This window comes from Propithecus coquereli, unplaced genomic scaffold (genome assembly GCF_000956105.1).
Source record: "Propithecus coquereli isolate 6110/MARCELLA unplaced genomic scaffold, Pcoq_1.0 Scaffold42, whole genome shotgun sequence".
Classification (NCBI taxonomy): domain Eukaryota; kingdom Metazoa; phylum Chordata; class Mammalia; order Primates; family Indriidae; genus Propithecus; species Propithecus coquereli.
The window spans coordinates 921,151-937,041 of record NW_012149952.1 but is presented as its reverse complement, the minus strand read 5'-3'; the positions used below and the strand labels follow the sequence as shown (position 1 = coordinate 937,041).

At 49.0% G+C, this 15,891-nt stretch overlaps 2 protein-coding genes across 2 annotated transcripts in view; one reads left to right on the top strand and one right to left on the bottom strand.

Moving 5' to 3' along the window:
• Window positions 1–4,726: 4,726 nt before the first annotated feature.
• Window positions 4,727–9,892, bottom strand: PINLYP (phospholipase A2 inhibitor and LY6/PLAUR domain containing). The gene is made up of 7 exons (XM_012653224.1): window positions 9,877–9,892; window positions 9,104–9,190; window positions 8,482–8,628; window positions 7,297–7,413; window positions 5,442–5,594; window positions 5,068–5,211; window positions 4,727–4,881 (listed from the first exon to the last, which is right to left on the bottom strand). Exons 1-7 carry the CDS (start codon window positions 9,890–9,892, stop codon window positions 4,727–4,729), a joined length of 819 nt encoding a protein of 272 aa, XP_012508678.1.
• The window catches only part of XRCC1 (X-ray repair complementing defective repair in Chinese hamster cells 1), a 24,463-nt gene continuing 18,388 nt past the window's right edge, over window positions 9,817–15,891 (top strand). Inside the window, exons 1-2 of the mRNA XM_012653402.1 lie at window positions 9,817–9,975; window positions 10,350–10,442. Coding sequence (XP_012508856.1) covers window positions 9,925–9,975; window positions 10,350–10,442 — 144 coding nt within the window. The 5' untranslated portion in view covers window positions 9,817–9,924. The remainder of the gene's footprint in view (window positions 9,976–10,349; window positions 10,443–15,891) is intronic.

Below are 15,891 nucleotides of genomic sequence, written 5' to 3'. Positions count from 1 at the left end.
CTGCGCCCGGCCGTGATCAATATTTTTTAAGTTAATGAGTTACATTATGTTCTTTGATGCCACATCTTCAGAACCTGGTGTATATTTTACACTTACACCATAGCTCAATTCAAATGATAAAGTTTCAAGTAGAATTGCTTGACCTCTATTTAGATTTTATAACATTCATATTTGGAGAAGTAGATTCAAATGCCCAATTGTCCCAGTTATATTTAGTAGTTTTCCAGTAACTGAATGAGTATGCATTTTTTAATTAATTAAAAGTAAATAAAATGTAAAACTCAGTTTCTCAGTTGCAGTAGCCACATGTGGTTAGTGGCTACAGCAGCAGACTGTACAGGTATGGAACACTTCCATTATCACAGGAAATTCTGTTTGTATAGAGTGGGGAGCCTGTGGCCTTGGGGCCACATGTGGTCTTGTGGACCCTTGAGCGTGATTTTTTGACTGGATCCAAATTTTAATAAAGGATTTGTCAATCAGATCTCAGCACTTGGGCATCTGGAGGGCCACATGTGCAGCACGTGGCATCTACCTCACAGGGTTATTGTGCGAATTCAGCGTATGCATGTACACACCTGCATGTTTGCGCACACACGACATTCTGCACCCTTTCCTGAGACGCCTGGCACACTGGGAGCTCAAACGTGAGTCCCGTTGTCCCTGCCCACACACTCTCAGCCCCAGGCAGCACCAAGATGACTCGAGTTTGGGAACCTTCTGTCCCACCCCCATCCCTTTGCTCACAACAGTGCCCCATTCTTTTTTCTGCCACTTTTGAGACATCTCTGACTTGGTCCTGTCTGACATCTCTGCTTCACTGCTCTAAATTCCTTCTGCCCTTATGTCAGCAGGAGAATCCTGCCAGAGATCATATCTGAGAAAGCAAGACAATTGTGTTTGTGCGTGTCTGTGTTTGTTGAGGAGTGCTGGTTGTGCGTATATTGTATATTGGCACCTTTGAGTGTCACAACTACTTTGTGGGGTGGTTGCCTTTTAAATCATGACTTTTGATAGGATTGACTTTTAGGCTTTGTGAAGGTGTAGGGTTGCTAGTGAGGCTCTATCTCTGGGAGCATTCAAGCAGAAAAGACTGACTCCCTTGGGGACAGATCACTGGCTGCCATTGGGGTGTGTCTCCATAGCACCATGGGGCTGGAAGACCTTCGAAGGCAGGAATTGTGGGAAATGTATGGTGAATGTTGGTGTTGCCATCACCGGAAGCAGAATAGACACAAAAAACTTGGGTCAGTGGATGAGACAACCTCATCACCATAGCTGAGTTTCCTACATTCTGGATAATGATGGACGGACTTGTGTCCATTGTGGTAGGGAACCGTGAAGAACACATCAAGGGTGTGGTCGGCCTGTGGTGCTTTTTGGAGGAATGAATAAAAATGAGTGTAAATCCCATTGTGTGTCTTTTCTTTTTGGATTCGAAGTAGGGGAAAAAAGATGCTTGAGATTTTGACTGAGCTGCAACCCTGGACTTCTGGGCCTGACGGAGGAGAAAATTGGACTCCCAGACTCCTTTGTCCTGGGATGGGAAGGACAGTGGGGAATCTGTCCAGGAAAAATTCCCTGGGCTGGGACCAAGTGTCTTTATCTGTATCTGAGTTTTGCCACTTTGGAAGGGGCGCAGGTGGACTTAGTGACTGTTTAGACATCGGGAGTTGGTATGGTAAAGCACCTTAGCTCTGGAACCATCTTAGCCCATGAATGTCCTCAATTTGTTCAGCCTTTCTGTAGCCGTGCCCTTGGATTGTCCCTCTCATGCTAACTCTAGACTTGGCCTTGTGATTTGTTTTGGTCCCTGGGACAACAGCAACCATGATACAAGCAGAGGCTTGAAAAGTGCTCATGCATTGGGCCACCCTCTCTTGCTGCCCTTGGGACCCCTACAATCACTGCCCCATCAAGAAGCCCAGGCTAACCTCCTGGGTGATAAAGAGACACATGGCCCAAACATCCTTGACGCCCCCTGACCCCCAACCCACAGCCAGCCAAATCTCTGAAACATAGCTGCCTAGCTCACTGGCACCTGAACCCAGCTGAGACCAGCAGAAGAACAGCCCAGCTGAACCCAGCCCAAGATGTTGACCCATAAAGGTGATTGTTCTGAACCGCTACATTTTGGAGTGGTTTGTTGCGTAGCTAAAGAAACTGATACAGACTTGTTCTTTCTCTGTGTAATGTGGTCTCTTTCTCCCCCTCAACATCACACAGTGATGAAAATCTTAAGTTCTGCTGCTTTTTAGTTATGTGGCCTTCAACGAAACACCCCTTCTTCTGAGCTCAGTTTTGTCTCCTGAAAATAGGGATGAGAATAATAGTGCCTATCACCTAGAGTTGTGAAGATAAAAGGAGAAACAGCCTCTCAGAGGCCGTGGTGGTGATGTGCGCTGTTTATGAAACCTGTCCAGCTTTCTGGCTCTGATCTTGTGCAGAACTGCACTTCTGGCCTCCAAGTGGTTGGGTGGGGCCATGTGACTAGCTCCATCCAATGACTTGTAAAGTCACTTCTGGGTTGCAGCATTTAATCACGCATGTGAGACTTTCCTGTGGCACAGACATTGGCCACCTTAGAGTTGGTGGCTGCTGCTTTATGACTATAATGAGCAGAATGCCCTGTGCATGATGCTAAACATGAAGGAAAGTTTAACATTTTGTGAATGGACACTCATGCAGCAAATATCTATTCATCTCTCTCCCACTGGAGGGAGAGTATATTTTCCTGTTCCATTGATGTTGGGTTTGGCCATAGGATTAATCAATAAAATGTTAGCAGACCTAGCCTCAGCAAGGGCCTTAAATGCACTTGGTCCTGTGGCTCGGGAGGCTGAGGCAAGCGGATCACATGAGGCCACATCACCTCTGGGTTGCAGCATTTAATCACCTGGGCAACAGAGCAAGACCCCATCTTTAAAAATTAAAAAAAAAATTAGCTGGCATGGTGGTGCATGCTACAGTCCCAGCTACTTGAGAGGCTGAGATAGGAGGATCACTTGAGGCCAGGAGGTCAAGGGGGCAATGAGCTATGATCCTGCCACTGTACTCCAGCCTGTACTCACTCCAGCCTGTACTCACTCACAAATAGAGTGAGACCCTATTTGTCTCTAAAAAATAAAGAAAGAAGGAAACTATGTTTTTTAAGCTGGGTCACAGATAATAGTAAAAAAGGAATTAATTCTCCAAGAAGACATAACAATCCTTAACGTAGAAGCACTTAACAACAAAGCACTAAAGTATGTGAGGCAAGAACTAATAGAACTGCAAGGAAAAAATAGATGAATCCAATAATATGGTTAGAGACTTTAACACCACCCTATCAATAATTGCCAAATCCAGCAGGCAGAATATCAGTAAAGATTCAGTTGAAATGAGCGGGACCATCAATGAAATGGATCTAATTAACATTATAGAGTACTTCATCCAAAAACAGCAGAGTACACATTCTTCTCAAGCTCACATGGGACATTCAGCAAGATACACCACATTCTGGGCCAATAAAACACACCTTAACAAATTTAAAAGAATAGATATTATAGAAAGTTTGTTCTCACACCACAGTGGAATTAAGGTATAAATAAACAACAGAAAAGTAGCTGAAAAATCCCCAAATACTTGAAGATTAAACAATAACACGTGTCAAATAAAACATCACAATTTTAAAAATGTTGTTTTCCTTAGCAGGAGGTGGCTAAAGAACAAAAAAATAAAAACCAATAATTTTTTTTTTTTCAAATAGACTTGGCTTTTGTGTTCCTGTGATCTGCCATGAGAACATTTTCCAGGGAGCCACTAATCACAGAAGATTGTGTAATGCCAAAGAGGTGACCTGAATCCTCCTCCCAAACTGGAGCGAAACCTGCAAATCCTTAGAAAGCAGAATGGTTGTTATTATAAGTTTCAGTTCGGGAACGATGTTTTACACAGCATTATTGCAGTGTTAGTTGACTATTATGATGTTGTTATTTCAAACCACTGAGATTAGGGACTTGTTTGTTACTATAGCATCATCTACTCTGTCCCAATTGATGTCAATGTTTAGCACCTGCCAACTAATCGCCACTCAGTAAGTGGAAGCTATTATAATGATTACTATTTACTCAGACATACATATTGTCTCTAAAATCAGCAAAGTCTTAAATATGCTAGGCACTGCACTAAGTGCTGTTTAAATTGCCTTTCATTTGACTCTTACAACAACCCTATGAGGTTATAACGATTAATATCTACATTGTGTGGACGTGAAAAATGGGGCAAAAAGAGGGAGCGGTTAATCAGGAAAGGTGATCAGGCCTGGAGTCTATCACACTCAGGTTCAAACCAGGGCTCTGACATTTCCTAGCTGTTTGACCCAAAGCCAAGGCAAATGACACCCACAATCTGTGCCTCAGTTTGTTCATCTGTAAAGCGGGGATAATAATATAAACTTCATGGAGCTGTCGTGATCATGAAATGAGCAATAGTATGAAAAATGCTTAGCCTAGGAATCTGGCAAGGAGCAATCCCTTAATAAAAGACAGTCTTCCCTCTCCTCTTTGAAAAGAGGGGATTGTAAAAGAGGATTAAGACCCCCACTGTCTGCATCCAACCTCCCCAAGATGTATCACATCACAAGGACTAAAGCTTGCTCTGTTAACTCGTTTAATTTATAGGCACACGGAAGCTGCAGGCTAAGGACAGACAGGAACTTCAGGCCACACATACATTCCTCGGTTCTTCATTCAGCCCTGCCAGGGGGCTGGGGGGCTGGTAGGCAGTCTGCTCGGCGGAGAAAGTAGAGATAGGAGGCTGAGGGCACCTCAGCCCCAACCTTGGTGTGGCAGGCACTCTCTGTAGCACAGCCCCGAGTGGCGAATTTGGTGTTGAAGATACCTGGGAGGGAGATCTCAGATGGGAACCAGGGACTCCAGCCCCGTCTCCCTCCTGACCCGGGAATCCTGGCCTGAACCACCTCCTCACCTGCTTCTCTAGAGCCCCTTGGTTCCCTGGAACCTAGAAGTTTGTGCCTTTAGTTCTGGGGTCCCTGTCCCCTCCTCCAGAGATCTAGGCACCCCTCACCAGCCTGCACATTGCCAGCGAAGTAGATGCAGTGGGTTTCCTGGCCGACGCAGCGGGCTGCCTGGGTCCCTGGGCACGTCTCCTGGAAGGGCGCAATGCAGGCGGGGCACAGCAGGCCGTTCTCAGTACGATTGTTCTGGGGAGCTGAGGGTGAGGCGGAAGCGTAAGGTGAATGAACGGGGACGTTTAAACCCTCCTCCCGAACTCCCCAAAACCCTGGGGAGCACCAGGGTTGCTAATGGACACTGCATTTTACAGGTAAGGAAACCGAGGCTCAGAGCAAGCAAGGCGCCTGCCCGATGTCCCAGCGCCAGGCAGTGGCGAGCCAGAGCACGCGCCGCGGGCTCCCGGGGTCAGGCTGAGCTGGCACTTACGGGGAACGGAGCCGCGGTTGCAGCCGTCGCTCTGGCAGCAGTGCGCGTTGGACACCATGTAGTCCTTGGGGCTCATGGTGGTGGACACAAACCCGGAGTAGCAGTCGCTGAACTTCATACAGGCCTTGTAGGTGTTCACCGAGTGTTGGCCCTCTGTGGGGTGGGGGGCAGGAGGAGGGGGCGCTGGCCGACCACTTCCTGGCCTCCACCCAGTGCCTCATGGTCTCTCCTAATCCCACACCTCCCCAAACCCGTAACTTCCTGGGGTGGTCTCTTGCAACCCCCTACAGCTACACCTCTCCTAATCTCCTGGGCTATGGTCTAGAGTGGTTTATCAGGTAGCGCTCCCTCCCGTTGCTGTAGCCCCCAGTCTGGCCTCTGTGGTCCCCTGCAGCTCCCCATTGCCAACCCCCAGTGGCTGCCTGATGTGGTCTCTTCCACCCCACCCCATCCCACCCCACAACCACCCTTCTCTCCCTGTCCTGCAAGAAGTAGTCTTTTTCAGGTCACCACCTGTAGCCACCGCCAAGCCTGTGTGACATGTTCTCTTCCAGCCTTCGAGGACTTTGCCCTCCCTGCCTGCCCCTGCCCCATAGTCTCTTCCAACAAACCCCAGGATGCCGCCCTCAAAACACTTGTTCTCTCTCCGATTCTTCCAGTGTCTCTCCTCAGACCTCCCATCGATGATCTCTTGCTGTCCCTCTTGGCTATTCCCTTGTTTAAGGCGGTCCCCACCACGTGGTGGTCTCCCCCAACCCGATTCAAAAGGTGACCTCTCTTTACCCCACTGAGGGGTGGTTTATTCCCAGCTTCCTCTCCCACCTCCTCCAGGATCCGTTCCCCCCGCCATATGCCTGGAGAGGTTTCTTCGAGCCTTCTGGGTCCTTCCCTCACCCGCCAACATGCTGTGATCTTCTCTCCCACCTTCCTTTCACACCTCCTCCTGCCCGGATGGTTTCTTCTGGCACTCAGAGTCGCCCTTCATCTGTCACAGCCCTCCTTCCCTCCCCAGCCCCATCGTCTCTCCTCTTACAACTGGATGTCCTCCATGGCTCCCTTTCGCCCCCATCCTTTCCCAGGCCTGGCCTGACCTCTTTCGTGTAAGTCACATCCTCTGCCCCCTTCCCTTTTACTCACCAGCCTCCCCCTGCCCCGTTTCTAGAAGTATCTCTTTAAGATAATGTGCTCCATCCTTCGGGGTTGTCTTCCCTGTCCTGTCCGGGGTGGTCCCTTTTCTATCTCTCCCCCATCCCAGCATCGTCTCTCCTCCTGTCCGGAATGGTCTCTTTTCTGATCACGTCCCCCCACTCCACACTCCAGCCCATCCTCTTCCTTCTCTACACCCCGCCCCCACCTCTTGCCTGTAAGATTCTTTCCCTCTCACTATTTCTCTGTTCCCTCACTGCCTTTTCTCGCCCTGCTCCTGCCTAAGAAAGTCTCTTACATCTCACCCCCTCCAACATGTTCCTTCTCTTCTGGGTATTTTTGGTGTGGTTGGTTTGTTTGTTTTTGAGACAGTCTCCCCTGTCGCCCAGGCTGGAGTGCAGTGGTGGGATCACAGCTCACTGCAGCCTCAAATTCCTGGGCTCAAGTGATCCTCCCACCTCAGCCTCCCAAAGTGCTGGCACTACAGGCATGAGCCACGGCGCCTAGCCCACAATGGTTTCTATCTCACCATTTAGTTCTCTTCCCTCCATCTCGAGATGGTCTTTCTCTCTTTCTTGCCTTCCTCTGATTTTCTTCCCATGGCCCACCCAACCTGAAAGCCATAATGATCCCTCCTATCCCCCACCCCCACCCCGTGGTGGGATCTTCTACCCTGAAGGTACACCTGCCCCCCAGCCACGCCCCGTACTTGTGCTGGACTCCCCCACGAGGACCACGCATGCGTCCTTGCCAGCGTCGCACGTCTTCAGTTTTCCACTGCACGTGGGCCCGGAGCCCTTACACACCTCACAGCTTAGTGGGCAACCTGCGGTGTAGAGGACGGGCTGTAGTCATGGGTCGTGTAGTCTTGGGATCATGACTTTGACTTTGGAGTCCAGAGGGAGATGGGGGCAGGGAGATGGACTTTTGGGTCCCGAAGGAGGAAATGACCGCGTCTCCCTGGCTTTTTACAGGCGAGGTATTGACCACTCTCCAGGGAACTGTCTAGAGCCTGACAAGGAAGCGGTGGTGATGCCCTCAAAGCTGCTTCCAGGGACGGGAAGCGACTCCACCAAGAAGCCTCTTTGCCTAATTACAAGTCTGGGGACTTTGGACGCCAGGGTCCTCCAAAAAAGCTCGGGGGCAGGGAGGGGTCGAGGTGAAGGTTTCCATGGACTTTTGTGAAACTTCAGGTCCGGCTGGTTCTTGGGTGTGGGACTCTCCTCCTTGCAGCTACCACATAGGTCTCGTAGACAGTAGGAGCTCAGGCAGGGGCACCTGAGGCTGGGGTCTGCTTCCCAGATCAAGGAGGGAGGGTGAGGACCAGGAGGGCTGAGGGCATAGACTCCTGGTCCCATGAGAGGAGGCAACTATGGGCCCAGACACCTGGATCCTAGGGAAAGTGAGGCTTGCCTGGACTCCCACGTCCAAGAGAGGAGGGGACTGGGGCATGAACTCCTTAGAGTCCAGGGAGAAAGAAAATACCTCCCCCCTTTATCATTATTATCGTTGTTATTTTAGAGACTGAGTCCCACTATGTTGCCCAGGCTGGTCTTGCCATACCAGCTATTTTTTTGTTATTAAAAAAAAATGTTTCTCTTTCTAGTTACGTTTTCATCTGATTTCCTAGAATTCAGGTGTCTTATTTTGGGACCCTGACTAGGGACAGAGAATAGAGAGCCCACCAAGCCCCCTCTCTCAGGGGTCCAATCACATGAGCTTTTCTTCCCTTGGAGCCCTAGGCTTCCTTTTCCTTTACCCTCTGCCTTCTCCAGGAACCTGAATGGCCAGGATGCCTCCCTTTACCCCCTTGAGGACCTCGCTGAATGCCCTCTCCCAGTCCTTCCTTTCTTGAGGTCCCAGGAAGGAATCCAGGGACCTCCTTGTCACTCACCGAGACCCAGGAGGGTGCAGAGCGTCATGAAGGTCAGCAGAAAGGTCCCTGGTCTTGTAGAGGAACTCATGGTGTGTGAACCTGTACTCCCGGGTCCCCAGCCCTTATATGAAGCTAAGGAGAGGCGGGCCTGGACCCACCTTCTCCCTGAGGTGAGAAATAGCTGAGGTCAGAACCCAGAGCAGTCCTCTGTGGCCTGTGGGTTGGGGAGGCAGAACTGGAATCCAAAAGGGACCTAGGCATCTTGTGTCCAGCCCCCTTCTCCACGGGGGACCCAGGAGTCTAGACTTCCAGCCCCCTCTTCCATCAGGACCCAGAAGGTCACTTTCCTATTTTCTCACCTTCCCACTACCCATTTCCCCTCCCCTCCCGTTTTTCTTTTCTTTCTTTCTTTTTTTTTTTTTTTTGTTTTCTGGGAGACCAAGGTCAGGATTGGGTCACTTGATTTCCCGCAGGTGCAGAGCAGCTGCAGGGACTGGGATCTCCGCTCCTTCTCTCTCTTCCCAAGGAGGCACCCAGCGTGGGTGGGCCCCAACCTGGGAGCGCCCAGCATGTCCAGGCTCGTCTTGCGGGGGCTGGGCGCCTCGTCTCCCTCCCCTTCTCTTTCACGTGCTTGGCTCACACTCCTTCTTCTGTGTTTGGGCCGTCTCCGGCTCCGACTCGCCCAAGGCTGCACCCTTGGTCTTGAGGGGACCGAACAAACGGGTGCCTGTCAGCGGCCAGAGGCAGGCGTGGTAGGACACAGATGCCCACGGGTCATATATTGGGAAACTGAGGCATTTGTGGACGCATTCTAGGCTGGGTGTCTGTGTGAGTGTGTGGTTTGGGTGCATGCTTTGTGTTTTATTTAGGACCTTGACTCACTCTCTCTTGGCCTCAGGCATAAGGCTGAGTGAGATCTGAGATATTTTCTGTGTAGGGGGCGGGAAAGGGGAGATGGGGAAGAGTGTAGCCCTAGGAGCCAGTGGGGGAGATGCCGTCACTGCCGCAGTGGGATCCTGGCTTCCAGTGAAAAAATTCATTCAGGTTTGTGGTCCTCCTGCTTTCTAGGTTTCAGTTTGGGCGGTGACTGTCTCGTCCAATGAGAATAGCGAATTTCTGTTAGCCACCAATCCCGAAGGCCGCTGCTGTTGCTAGGCGCCCAGAAAGCAGGGTGTGGACGTCATCAGGAGGAGGGGCTAGAGAGTGGTGGGGCCAAAGAGAGGCGGGGCTGGAGAAAAAGCTCGTTGCTAGGGAACACAGAGCCCTCCCCCCCCCCCGCCCTCCACGGAGAGGCTAGACTGGGCTTGCGCGGTGTTGACGCGGCGCCGGCGCGCCGTCGTTTGAAAGGCCCGAGCCTCGCGCGCTTGCGCACTTAAGCCCGCGCAGGGAGCACCTCCTCTCCGCCCCCCAAACCCGGACCCTTCCTCATCCTTCGGCTCTGGAGGAGCCCAGGACGTTGATATGCCGGAGATCCGCCTCCGCCACGTCGTGTCCTGCAGCAGCCAGGACTCGGTGAGGGACCGGCGTGGGGGAGGTCGGAAGACATAAGGGAATTAATGAGAGTAGCTCTAAAAGAACTTTTGGGGTTCTTCGTGGAAGTCTGAGGAGGGTCATGGGGAGATTTCCAGAAAGCTAAAAGTGAATTCTGGGAGACATGTGGAATTAGGGAACTTTCGGCGTCTGTGGAACTTCAGGAGAGAAAAGGAAGACTAGGGGAGCTTCCTTGGAGAGCCCATAGGTGAACTTCCAGGGGAACGTATTGTGGGCAGAGTGGAGGAGGATTAACGGGGGAGTTTAAATCTGGGCGCGGGAGGTCGCGAACTAATCTGAGAGCTGGAGGCCTAACTCTCTGTGCCCTAATTCTCCTTTCACACTCTTGTTTCCAGACCCACTGTGCAGAAAACCTTCTCAAGGCAGACACTTACCGAAAATGGCGGGCAGCCAAGGCAGGCGAGAAGACCATCTCTGTGGTCCTACAGGTGATCCTGTCCCACCCCTACCTCTTTACTAGGAGCCTGGAGTCCCAGGATCCAGATTCTGCTCCTGAGCCAACTGGCAGTGGGTTGAGTCACTTTCCCTTCTGGGCCTCAGCTTCCTTACCTGGAAAATGGGCAGCACAATTCCTGTGCCCCTCAGCAGAGTAGAAAGGACACCCAAGGAGGACTAGGTCCGGGATGACCACAGGAGTCAGTGCGCCGCCTGCGTAGGTCGCTTCTACTTTCTAGGCCCTAGTTTCTTCAGCTGGAACGGAATGAATTATTGCAGTGTATCCTGCCTCCTAAAGTCAGTGGGCTCAGGGCCGGAAGGTGTCCTGGAGGTCATCTAAGCCAATGACTGCATTTTAAAGAGGGGGAAACTGAAGTGTAGGGAGGGGAAATAAGAGGCCAGCGTAAGCTACCATTCTGGAATGCTGGCTAGGTTCTTTCCGAGTGCATACTGGGCATGCTCTCACCGAATCCAAACCACAGCCCTGTGAATTTGGAGGGAGACAAACAGAAAAGATCATAGAATTCCAAACAGGCTGTTCCTGTCAGGGACGAGAAGCTGGTGGGAGAAGAGAGCTAAATGCGTTTTAAGGATCTGCTCCTTGCCAGGTGGTGGCCTGGCTGTTTTACCTGCATAATCTTGCTCTTCACAAGAGTGGTGTGATGTAAGGGCCATTGTCACCCCTAGTAAATAACAGTGCTAAGACTTGGGCCCACAACTGAGTGTTGGTTCTCTTAACCACTGCGTCATACTGGCTTTCTCGATTTTGGCCACATTTCCTTAGTTCTGAATGTAGGGGTTTTGGGGCAGGGAGGTTGGGAAAGCAAGGCTTATATGATTGTGTTTGATATTGGACATATTCTTGTTCTCTCTCATGCTCAGTGGTTTTGAAAAAATTTTGGGTCACAGAGCCTTTTGATAATTAGAGAGAAGCTGAGGATTCTGTTGCCAGGAAAAATACACAGACTCACAAAATTTTTGTAATGATTTTAGGATTTTAAGCATCTCCTAAATCTCTCACATAAGAATAATAGTGAAAGCTAATATTATTCAACATTACAACCTGCCAGTCAGCATTCTGTACACCTCAAATGGATTAACTCATTGAATCCTCATAAAAACCCCATGACCTAGGGTCTGTTTTCATCCGCATTTTATAGATGAGGAAACTGAGGCCCAAAGAAGTTATGCAACTTGCCTGACAGCCAATCTTGTAAACTGTGGGAGATACAGGTTGCTGACAGTTTAGTCCTGGGAGCTGCATTCGAGTCCCCAGCTCTCCTTACTCTGTGACCTCAGGCAAATTGTTTCATTTCTCTAACCCTGTTTTCTCATCTGTCCATTGGGAATAATGGCATCCAAGCCCAGGGTTGTTGCGAAAATTCACTGACATAATGTCTGCTAAAGTGCTCTGTCAACACGTAGGTGTTTGTGTAAAGGGAGGGATTCATGTTTATTACTCGGTGATGATTCTACTGGGCTCTCTTATGGTCAGGTGACACCAGGGAAGTCACCTTCAGTTCTGTTACCCCAGTTGCTGTGGTGACAGAGAGACTGGAGGCAGAAGAGATAGGACATGGGGGATGAGGGAGCCAGAGTGGTGAGGCACAGGATTTGCTGGCCTGGGAGAGACTGAGGGAGTATTGCAGCTGTCGCCAAAATGGGACACACATAGAAGGAGCAGCTTGCGTTTCAGTTGGAATGTCCAGGTTTGATGTAAATTTGGGACATCCAAGGGGTGCCATCCCTCCTGATCCCCATAGTTAGGGATTAGACATGGAGCTAGAGACAGGTATAGACGTTGTCAGCACAGGGCTAGGACCTGCAGACTTGGGAATAGATGATGGATTCATTCATTCATTCAACAAGTATTTCTTAAGTGCCTTCCATAAGCCAAGCACTGTTTTAGGTCCTGCGCCTATACAGCAGTGTACAGCACAAGACAAATATTCAGTCATGTGGAGCATTCATGTTAGTAGGGAAAGACTGACACATCGATAAGTAAAACATATGTCAGATGATGAGTGCTATGGAGGAAATCAAACTATTAAGGAGAATAGGGGGCCAGGTACAGTGGCTCATGCCTGTAATCCTACCACTCTGGGAGGCTGAAGTGGGAGGATCACTTGAGGTCAGGAGTTAGAGACCAGCCTGAGCAAGAGCGAGACCCCATCTCCACAAAAAATAGAAAAATTAGCCGGGCATGGTGGCGCGCACCTGTAGTCCCGGCTACGTGGGAGGCTGAGGCAGGAGGATCGCTTGAGCCCAGGAGTCTGAGGTTGCAGTGAGCTATGATGATGCCACTGCACTGTAGCTGAGGCAAAAGAGTGAAACTCTTGTCTCAAAAAAAAAAAAAAAAGGCAGGGAGCAATGGGAGTCCCTCAGCTAGGGGTGGAGCAGTGGCAAGAGGTTTTTATTTAAATGGGAAGGTCAGAGAAGGCCTCCCTGAGAAGATAACATTTGAACAAAATGAGCTATGCATGTATCTGGGGAGGAGACAAAGACTCTGAAGCAGGCTTGTGCCTGGCACGTTGGAGGAACAGCAGGGAGGCCGGTGTGGCTGGGGTGGAGTTAGCCAGGGGTAGAGAAGTAGGAGAGTGGGGGTGGAAGTCCCCTAAAACACTTAGGGCCTGGAAAGCCATCGTAAGTACTTAAGCTTTTACACTGGGTGAGACGGGAGCCACTGGAGGGCTCTGAGCAGAGGGACACAATCTGACTTAGGTCTTCACGGGATCCCGCTGGTTCCGTGTGGAGAACAAACTGCAGGGGCCAAGCGCAGAAGCAGGGAGACCAGCACTGCAGCAGTTGTTAAACTGAGCCCGTGTCAGAGACCCTTTGGAATGTCTGATTACATGTGGCGATTGCCAATATACGGGGTAACTGAATTCACTGAATGCTCATTTGGTTCTTTTGAAGTTTCTGGGCTTCAAGGCAGTAGGCTCATCTGTGAGTTTTTCTACTACCCTGCATTGTCTCCTTCAAACACTGTTATGCAACATCTAGATGTTACCACACAGGGTTCAGCTCTCGGCTCGTGACAACCCCACACACCTTTTTTGTTTGCTGTCGCCACAGGAGGCTTTGTCACCAACCCATCACCTGTTGGCGGGGAATCCCAGCCTCTTTGCCAACCACTCCTGGGCCGGAGGGGATGGCTGGGACGTGGTCCAGCTATAAGTCCTGTGCCTCACCGGAAGTGCATTCTTTAGAAGAGATGTTCAACAGCAAGGGGACACGTTCCTGTTGTTTTTTTTGGTGGTTTTCTAATCACTCAGTTTTCTACTCTGGTGTTTTAAATTTGTTTTTACCATTTTTTTTTTTTTTCAAAATGCATCATTATATTTTCCTTACAAGGCAACCACACATTAAGCAGGTGACAGTCACATGATTTCTTCAGTAAGCCCCAAGGCATCATGAGTGTTCCTGGAGCTCACAGCCAGAGGAGTGCTGAGGTTTCCCCATAGCCACAAGTTCCTGTGATGTTTGGGTTATTCAACACAAACTCACTGGATAATTTGTCTTCAACATAGTCCATTTCTGTTCCTAAACGTGTGAGCTGTGCTTTCTTTTCAATGAACACTCTGACTCCATCTTGAACAACTTCATCAGCATCTCCTTTTGTTTTCCTATATTCTAGAGTGTAAGAAAGGCCATTACAACCTCTGGTTCGGAATACTGTAGGTGCCTGGTTTCGAACTACGTGTAGATGAAATCATGCAGTGTGTACTTTTTTGTGTCTGGCTTCTCTTGTTCAGTGTTGTTTGTTGCATGTGGTTGGGTGTAGCTGTAGATGGTTCATTCTCGTTTCCTACAGTATTCCATTATGTCGAGATAACCACTGGGGTTTTATTAACTTTACTTTTCAAGTGGATATTATATGCGTATAGCACAAAATTCAAAAGGTATAAAAGGGTACACACTGAGATGAAACTCTCCCTTCCACCTTTCTATCCCTTATCCCCCAACTCTTGCTCCCTAGTTCTTATCTCCTGAGGCAACCACTCTTAGCAGTTTTTTTGGGTGGCCTTCTTGGGTCATTGTGTACACATACAAGCATATAGGAGGGCTGTCTAGAAAGTATCCAGCCATGGACACGATGGCTACATGGATACGATGGCTGGATACTTTCCAGGACAGCCCAGTGTATCTACCTCCTTCATCCCTTTTTAAACTTCATAGTTTAGACACTGTTCTTCCCTTGCTTTTTTTTTTTTTTTCCCAAATAATAGTGTATCTTGGAGATTTACACTGCATAAAGTTCTATCTTATTCTTTTAAATGATGCATAGCATTGCATTTCATGGATGTGGAACAATTTTTAAATAAGATATCTGAGGAACCTTGCCCTTCTGTGCCCCATTTGTTTCGTGAACAGTTCATATCATGGATTGTATCTTCTTGAGAAAGGTGCATGCACACAAAGCCGGGCCACAGATGACAGTCATCTTGTGCCTTTATCCTCACAGCTGACACTTACTGAGCATTTAGGGTTTTGTTTTGGTTTTTTGAGATAAAATTCACATAATGTAAAATTCACCATTCTAACTAATTTATTTGTACATTCATTCATTCATTCATTTGAGACAGGGTCTCCTCTGCCACCCAGGCTGGAATGCAGCGACATGATCATAGTTCACTGCAGCCTTGAACTCCTGGGCTCAAGCGATCCTCTTGCCTCACCCTCTCCAGGAGCTGAGACTACAGACGTGATCCACCACACCTTGCTAATTTTTTAAATTTTTTGGAGAGATGGAATCTCACTATGTTGCCCAGGCTGGTCTCAAACTCCTCGCCTCAAAGGATTCTCTTGCCTCAGCCTCCCAAAGCGCTGTGATTATAGGCATGAACCACTGCACCCAGCCTCTAACTATTTTAAAGTGTACATTTCAGTGGGTTTTAGTATATTGACAATGTTCTTCCATTCTCTAATTCAGAATATTTTTATAACCCCAAAAAGAAACCACATAACCATTCAGCAGTCACTTCCTATTCCCCCCACCGGTTGTCCTGGGCAACACTGATCTACTTTCCGTCTCTATAGATTTGCCTATTCTGGACATATAAATGTATATGTGGTCTTTTGTGTCTGCCTTGTTAGACTTTGCATGATGTTTTTGGGATTGATCTATGTTGTAGCATGTATTGGTACTTCATTCTTTTATATAGCTGAATAAATATTCCATTAATATACTATACAATGTCCATTCATCATCAAATGATAGACATTTGGGTTGTCTCCGTGTATAAACATTTTTATCAGAAATTTTTTTTTTTATTTGTGAAGAATAGCAGGGGCTGGGCGCGGTGGCTCACGCCTGTAATCCTAGCACTCTGAGAGGCCGAGGCAGGTGGATTGCTCAAGGTCAGGAGTTCGAGACCAGCCTGAGCAAGAGCGAGACCCTGTCTCTACTAAAAATAGAAATAAATTATCTGGACAACTAAA